Raw genomic sequence first — 8,533 nt, forward strand, 5'->3', positions numbered from 1 at the left:
TGCTGTCCTGAGAGGAGGGGCTGCAGTGTGTCAGCTCTGTTAATCCCACAGCAGAGGTAACAAAAGGCTTTGTGCAGCACAGACATGTCAGGGGATGTGTTCCAGGAAAGCTCCGTGGAAGATGACAAACCAAGGAGTTCGTGCACCACAGGTACAATGCTGAGACTGTGCAAGGGACAAGTCTGGGTGTCAAGACACTGGATAAGGAATCTCAGAGCAAAGACAGTGAGACCAGAATAAAGGCATAAGCTGGAAAAAGGGCTCTTCTTTTCACTTCAGCAGGGGATGGGCTTCTGTTTCCTTGTACAGACCATAAGGAGAAAACGCTGCAGAAATGGCTGTCTGAATAATGTTACAGGACATGATCTGTATTGGCTGTTTGATTGATTTTTAGTTTCCCAATGGTAAATATTAAGAAACAGCTTTTATCTGCTACCTCTTTTGTAAGTGTCCATCTGATCCAGTCCAGAGTGACGCCCAAGGCACGTTAAAAAGCAGCAAAATGTGTTTCACCAGCGACCTACCAAAGGAGTTATCAAGCCTGAGTGAAAGAAGACTGAATGAAAATTCCCCAAAGTTTCCTGCTGAAGTTTGGGGTATTTTCTAGAGGTCTGTTTGCTGGTTGTTTGTGGTTTTTTTTTTTGGTTTTTTGGGTTTTTTTTAAAGGAATTTGATTTGCCTACTGTGTGCTCACTGGGTTGAACAGCCCCTGGCAGCACACACACCTCGGGGCACTGACATTACAGGGGTCTCAAAGAGACTTCTTTATCTTTGGGAGGATTTGTCTGAACTTGTCTCCTGAGCCACCAACCCTTGGAGACACATAGATCTGGCAAGGTATGCAGAGCCATTAATCTGCCCAGCAGCAAAACTGATGGGCTGTGGCAAAGGGCCAAGTTCGGTTTGAAACATGTTTCCAGAGCTCAGAGCACCCCGTGTTTGTGCTCAGCCGTGCCCAGAGCCAGCCTGGCAAGGGACACCACAGCTGGACTTGGCCACTGCTTCCCTCCCAAGTGCACATCCCCGAGTGAAAAGGCTGCTCATCCCTGCACCTGCAGTACCATCTCAACATCCTTCACTCGAGGAGCGTCACCGTGGTGTGCAGAGAACGGGGCTCTCCAAACTCCCCCCCTGCCACAGTCCCCACGCCCCCATCCCAGCAGGGTACACAGGCAGCTCACACCTCCTCATCTTAAGCCCATTTTCCTTAAGTTTTTCAAAGTAACAGCATCTTAGTCCTCCTACATTTCCTCTTCTAATTATTTCAGTCTCGTGTTACCCTTCTTGACTATCTCACAAGCATTAATAAATTAACTGTGCCCGCTCTCCCTTGCACACTGATGGACACTGATTGTTCCTGATGCCATGAATAGGTGCTTTTTGTACTAAAAATTCGGACTCCAAAATCTAAATATTAGTTCCAAGCAACAATCAAGAATAAGAACATTTCAAATTCAATTCCAAAATTTTAAGGGGAAAATCATGGATAGAAAAGGACAAATAACGGTGAGATGAAGTGATGATTGTATATATTTCAGTGAAAGGAGAATTTTAACTTAGTTTTCAGATCAAGTTGATTTTCAGAATGTAGCCATGGTGAGTGTTGTAAACGGGCAGGTGGGGTGGGGCTGAACTCACTTTGTTTTTCCACTCTCGAATGTCAGAGAAGTAAACTCCAAAGTTTCAGAACTATAGCCCGAAGAAAAAACACTCATCTGATTCATGCCTTTTGTTTAATTAAAAAAAGAAACCCCAAGCCCAAGCCCCTGCGATGTGCTGCCAGCGCTGCTTGTCAGGAATGTCATCATAATTGGCCTCACCCCCAGGGAGGAGGAATTTTGGAGGGAGGGCTGCAGTGGGGTTTCAGATCGTGAGGGTATAAAAGAGGCACCAGGGCAGTGAAGGCACAGCCTCTCCTCTCTGCCCACGCTGCACAGCTGCCCTTTGCTCCTTCCCTTGCTCCAGCCATGGCCACTACCTTCGTGAGCTCTTCCTCCACCTACGGGGGCGGCTTTGGGGGCGCCGGGGGCAGCTCCCGCCTGTCCTCGGTGCGCACCGGGGGCACCTTCCGTGCCCCGAGCATCCACGGCGGCTCCGGCGGCCGCGGCGTCTCCATCTCCTCGGCCAGGTACGTCTCCTCTGCAGGAGGCGGCTACGGCGGGGGCCTGAGCGCCGGCTTTGGGGGAGGCTACGGAGGAGGCTTTGGCGGGGGGGCAGCCTGTGGCTTTGGTAGAGGGGCTGGCTTTGGAGGGGGCTCTGGCTTTGGAGGGGGCTCTTGCTTTGGGGGCGGCTTTGACCTCGGTGGTGGCTTTGGGGGCGGCGATGGGCTCCTCTCCGGCAATGAGAAGATAACCATGCAGAACCTGAACGACCGGCTGGCCTCGTACCTGAACAAGGTGCGGGCTCTGGAAGAGGCCAACTCAGATTTGGAAGTGAAAATCCGAGACTGGTACCAGAAACAAGCCCCCACCAGCCCCGCCCGGGACTACAGCAATTATTACAAGATAATTGAAGATCTCCGAGACAAGGTGAGACATTCATATGTAGAGGAGTTATAAGAACACCAAGAGAATTATGGCACTGCATATTCCATCTCTTTAAAATAAGCTCAAATAATTAGAAAAGAAATACTGAATTCCTCAATCCCGAATACACTGAGGTCATGAGCATTCTAGCAGAAAAGAGTAGCTTGTTTGCAATTTAAACACCAAATATCTTATTGTGACAATGTGGTGCTCGTTGAAATTAAAATGTTCACATTAAAAGTTAGCAAAATGTGGCAAAATGTGTTTAGATTTTTCAATATATTTTTTCAGGAATCAAATCGTAAAGAATGTGACAGGTAGGACTCAAAACCTGGAAAGGTAATTCTCCTGGCTACAGATAAGATCAGGGGTTGTACAAATGTATTTCCTAATTATGGTTCTAGTCCACGTTGCACAGAGTATCTCTGGTTTGCTCACGGAATGTGGATCCGATATTTCACCGTTACTCACAGGAACCTTTCTCTGTGTTTCTGAATTGCCAGATCCTTGCTGCTACCATTGACAATTCCCGGGTCATTCTGGAGATCGACAATGCCAGGCTGGCTGCCGACGACTTCAGACTGAAGTAAGTTCACCTGGGGCACATTTGTCTTCACTCCGCTTGTCTCCTTCTCTCAAAACAGTTTTTTTGAAGCTTGATGTTACTTTTCGTGTAGAAAATAAAGTTCTTCAGTCACTGAAAGGCACATTTTGAAATTATGGGCAGGTATTTTTCCTTGGTAAATTCTGATGCAAAAAACCCTGGCAAACAGAATTAACTGGTGAAGGACCAATTCAGAATATAAACCTGACAGAACACAACCTCCAGATCACTGAGCAGTTTGCATAATGAGTTATAGGCCAGCTCTTCATTTTTTTGTGATGCTCTTAACTATTTTTACTAGCCTGAGTCATGGGGGAAAGAAGGCAGGAATAGGTTGGGATTTTCACTGAGAAGAAACAGAGTGGCAAGAAGAGATCATTGTGGAGCTGCAGAAATTCTCTGCCACAGAGCCTGAAATTTAGAAAAGAAAGACCAAGGGTAACATGGGGCTTTTTCATGCCCCGTGCTCAGCAGCACATTCAGTAGATGATCAAGGTCCCTGCACAGCTGCTCTCCCTTGCACTGGTGCACCTGCAGCTTCCTATTTTCCCTCTCATGTCCCAGGCAGCCCCAGGCTACCCGTGCTTTCCTCCACTCCAAATCCCAGAGGACACTGCAAATGGCCTGTCCTGTGTGAAGGTGTTTCTGTTAATGCTGATAATTCTCATTAGGTTCTGCAAGGTGAATGGTCACATCCTCCTCAGGAACAAAATGAGATGGCAGTGCCTGTTCTTCCATGTGCCACAGCTGGATGTTGGAAAAAACCCACATTCACTCCTTTTACACTTCTTCTCGATCTGTATGTTTTCATTTACAGCCCACTGTTCCTCTTGTATTCTGTACTAAACATGATCATTTCACAGCTGTACTGAGCACAAACTCGGACACGTTCCAGTGCTTGTTTCTGTTTTGAACTGCAGGTATGAGAACGAGCTGTTCCTGCGCCAGAGCGTGGAGTCCGACATCAACGGCCTGCGCCGCGTCCTGGACGAGCTGACCCTGTCCAGAGCCGACCTGGAGATGCAGATCGAGAGCCTGAAGGAGGAACTGGCTTATCTGAAGAAGAACCACGAGGAGGTGAGTCCTGACAGTGCAGAGAGGAGATCACTTCCCTTTGGAATTTATGTCTCTTGTAAATGAAGCATACGTATAAGTCACATGTAAAAACGTGTGTGGTGTGTGAGTACACGGAGAGTAGGGAAGCCTGTGCAAGGAGAGAGAAAATGGGATAAATGTTTCATGTGTGTTGTACCTGTGAGACTTGACAGCACAGGTCCTGTGTGCCATGGCAGGGATCGCTGGGGCAGGAGGGGTGTGAGAGGAGGGAGCCTGATCTTTCTGTGTCCTCTGCCTTCCACTCACGCAGGAGATGAAGGAGTACTCGAACCAGATGAGCGGCACAGTCAACGTGGAAATGGATGCGGCTCCTGGCATCGACCTGACCAGAGTTCTCTCCGAGATGAGGGAACAGTACGAAGCTCTGGCTGAGAGGAACCGGAAGGATGCTGAGGCCTGGTTCTTGACTCAGGTACCGTCACACATGCCTCAGCATTACCTCCCTGGCAGGTGCCTCCCTCCCTTCTCAAAATAATGGAATTTTTTTTATACAGTATATAGGTGATTTCACAGGTTTTTTTTCCTTGCAGACTGACGAGCTGAACCGTGAAGTTGCCACCCACACACAGCAGATCCAGACCAGCAAAACGGAGATCACGGAACTGCGCCGCACCGTGCAGGGCCTGGAGATCGAGCTGCAGTCACAGCTCAGCATGGTACGGACCCGCCCCGAGCACATCTCCAGGCACTGCCTCACACTGTCCCCATCCTCCCTTGCTGTCTTGCCTCTCCTTGTCCCCCTCCGTGGCACAAACCTGCATTGTAACCTGTTCTGACATGATCCTGCTTTAGAAAGCCGGGCTGGAGGCCAACCTGCGGGACACGGAGGGCCGGTACTGCGCGCAGCTGGCCCAGATCCAGGCCCTCATCACCAGCGTGGAGGAGCAGCTGAGCGAGCTGCGCTGCGACATGGAGCGCCAGAACCAGGAGTACAAGATGCTCATGGACATCAAAAGTCGCCTGGAGCAGGAGATCGCCACGTACCGGCACCTGCTGGAGGGCCAGGACTTGCAGTACGTGACTCTGCCCGGACCCTGACAGCAGATCAGGGCAGTCACAGGCACTGTGTGGGGTGGGAGCTGGGGCTGCCGGGCTCACCCCGCAGAGCTGAGTCACTGCACACACAGCCCGTGGGGCACTGGCAAAGCAGGTGCCCAGGAAAATCCCTGGTGCTGCCATAACTCCAGCTAAATCTGCACGTCAGTGGTGCTGGGGATTTGAAAATACAAATGCCACCAATTTGACTACAGTGAATTACAGAAGGCATCAGGCACCATATGTACATCCCACATAACCCTCTGTTTGCACTGGAATTAGAGCCTTCAGCCTGAAACAACCTATAAAAACCTGCTCCCTGTATTTCTTTAGCTCTTGGTTTTCTACATTTGTGCAGAGGTGAAAATATCCATCCTCACACACCAGTACTCCCATCTAGAAAAGAGCTTAGTACAGACCCCAGCTTACTTCAGGAAAATCTGCTTTTTCATGCCCACTCCTCATATCTGATCTATACATGGAATTAGTCCTTATAGAGTTTCTAGAAGAGGCATTCTGAGGAGAGCAGCAGTATATGGAGATATCAGGACAAGGAACTGGTCTGACAGCTGTTCACATTCCCCCTTAAGTACATAAGGGTGGCTTTCAAAGCTGAAAGCACCTTAACACCACCTCAGGTAACAACACACCTGAGAAACCAGCCATTGAGAGCAGCCCTGTGAAATCCTGGCTGTTCATACAAATTCCTAAATGGATCGATGGCTTCAGGGGACAGGGTCAGGGATGGTCATTAATGAAACATTTCTTCTTTTCTACAGGCTGTCAGGAGTGAACCCCAAGGACGGTAAGAAACATTTTTATTTAACAAGGGGCTGAAATGAACAGGCAAAATGGGATTAAACAAACTTATTGGCTTTTTGCCTTGGATTTCTTCTTACTACCACAGATTCCATTCTCCCTGCAATGACCACATTCTGTATCATGTAGAGGCAAAACCATAACACTTTATTTTATGTTCACTTTTGAAACCATCATTTTGCCATAACTATTGCATGGGATTCTAAACCACCAAAATCTCCCAAAGATTTCTAAATTCCTCTGCTATTAACACAACATACAAGATACTTCCAAATCCACGTGAGACGTGCACTCCTAAGTTTTTCTGGATAAGGACCAGGAGGGAAAGCAGATAAGATGTAAAGGCAGTTCTGCCTTTGATATGTGAAATATCTTGTGAGCAAACAAACAAACACAACCACACTGCTCAGCTCCTCAGGGTCTTGGCTGTGAGGTATTTTTTTTTCTTCCCTATTTAATTGTTTTATTCCTCCTCCAGCATCATTTGGGATCAGTGGAAGAGTTCGCGTTAGCACAGAAGACGAGGGAAGATCTGGATCTGGTTCTACCCGTGACAGGAGATTCCCATAAAGAAATACTGAATCCCCTCTTTCACGTGATTCCACATGGAACCAGTGCAGCTTCTATACTGGCTAATGCTGAGAGAAAGAGCCTTTCACTCCCCCAAATCACAAGAATGTACCCAAGAATGTCGTTCCTTAGATTTGCTCTGCCTTTGTACATGAGCATTGACTCGCTGGGTCGGAGATGCCTGTTCTCTGTCAGTGCTCTATTGTTTCCTACATAATAAAGTTTCTGTTCTGCTTGTGCAAATATATCCAGTCTGATGGTGTTTTTTGGAGTCAGTGTGGCACTGCCACACACAGCCCACACACCCTGCCAGTGGGGGTAACAACAGCAATAACAGTCATAACTTTAATAATAATAATAACAGAAATGGTGATGAACAGATATAAAGTGCCATTAAATTCTTCCAGGGATCTGGAGCTGGTATCAGTAAAAAATGGAGAAGATAACATAAAAAACCCTAAAGCTCTTTGTCCTCAATGCCAAGCACACAATTCATGCACAAATAAAACGCCCCTCTGCAAAAACTGGTATTTTTCCATATGTTTGTGTTCCTGTACTGCCTTCAGCACAAAGAGAAATGCCCTCAGCTCCTGAGGAAGCTCCAGGCGTGGTCCAGGTGAAATGAGCTGCTCAGAGTCTGCTGTGACTGTTTTGGTTCTCTCCCATCAGGGAGAACCTCCCCAGCCCGTGTCAGTGCTGTGGCTGCTGTACTGGCCACACTACCTTCTCCCAGCTGCAAATCCACACCAGAGGAACTGGAGATGCTGACAAAGCTTTAAGAACCTGGTGAATCCCAGCCTCAGAAGTACATAAGAAGTTACCTAAATGCTGTACTGTGCTCCCATAACCTGTTTGGAAAAGGTGTCCTTAGCCCCACTGATGGGTATTTCAAGCCACATAACAGTGTCTGCAAAAATGATGTAATTTCTAGAATTTTATTCTCTTTCCAACCTCCTTAGAGCCCCTACTTTCATGTTTCCTATTTCCTGACACTTAAAGAAAAGAGATCTAAACTGCTGGCACCACCAGCTTGGCCATGAGTGAGGCCACAGGATCACTGGTGCCACTGGTAAGAAATGCATATCCCACTGATATTCCCACTGGAAGGAACTGGGAAGAGGTTCTTGCAAAGCAACATCACAGTGCACCAGAAAAGGAAAGCCGAGCAGCACAAATGACCTTTTTTCCTGATCCAAGGTAACTATTGTTTGTATCACTCAAACAGCAAGAGGTGGAATTCCCTACAGCCACAGGCAGCTATCCATCCACTTGAATTCCGGATGGAGGAGTTGGATGAACCAGTGATGGTTGCAGGACATTGACCTGTACGATGTAGGTGCCAAAATATTCTCCTGTACTTAAAGTGCAGCCTAGAAATTCAGCTCAATCTGCTTTCCCTGTTCCAATTCAGTACAACAAGCACAATTCCGGGACAGTGCATTCCTCCATTCCCCAGCTCCCAGGGAGCATCCAAGGGTGCCATCTGCTGACAAGGGTTTATTTCCTCACTCCGATCATCGCTTCCATTCTCTGCTCTGGGTTAAAGAGGTGACTAAACCCCAGACCCACAGTGCAGCCTTACAAAGGGCCGTGTCAGGTTTGGAAGTAAGTTGTTTGGTCTTTTTCATGGATCCTCAACATGGGTGAATGAAAATTGTGTGGTGTCTTTCCCAGTTTGGAAAGGTTGAGCTTCAGAGGAAGCACTTGCCATGTCCCAGACCGCCTGTGCTCTGTATTACTTGTGAGAGAAAATACAGTTCTGGTTTTCACAATGTGGTAACTCCATGAAACTCGCAGGGAGTAGGACAGAGGCTCTCTGGTCTCACACACACTGCCAGCCTCGCTGCCAGGCAGCTTGGGAATA

At 47.8% G+C, this 8,533-nt stretch overlaps 1 protein-coding gene across 1 annotated transcript; it reads left to right on the top strand.

Moving 5' to 3' along the window:
• Positions 1–1,967: 1,967 nt before the first annotated feature.
• LOC116798498 (keratin, type I cytoskeletal 15-like) lies at positions 1,968–6,914 on the top strand. The gene is made up of 8 exons (XM_032710988.1): positions 1,968–2,528; positions 3,029–3,111; positions 4,050–4,206; positions 4,496–4,657; positions 4,776–4,901; positions 5,038–5,258; positions 6,060–6,085; positions 6,578–6,914. The coding sequence occupies exons 1-8, from the start codon at positions 1,968–1,970 to the stop codon at positions 6,667–6,669; spliced, it is 1,428 nt and encodes a 475-aa protein (XP_032566879.1). The 3' UTR covers positions 6,670–6,914.
• The last annotated feature ends 1,619 nt before the right edge of the window (positions 6,915–8,533 follow it).

Source organism: Chiroxiphia lanceolata, chromosome 26, assembly GCF_009829145.1.
Source record: "Chiroxiphia lanceolata isolate bChiLan1 chromosome 26, bChiLan1.pri, whole genome shotgun sequence".
Classification (NCBI taxonomy): Eukaryota; Metazoa; Chordata; class Aves; order Passeriformes; family Pipridae; genus Chiroxiphia; species Chiroxiphia lanceolata.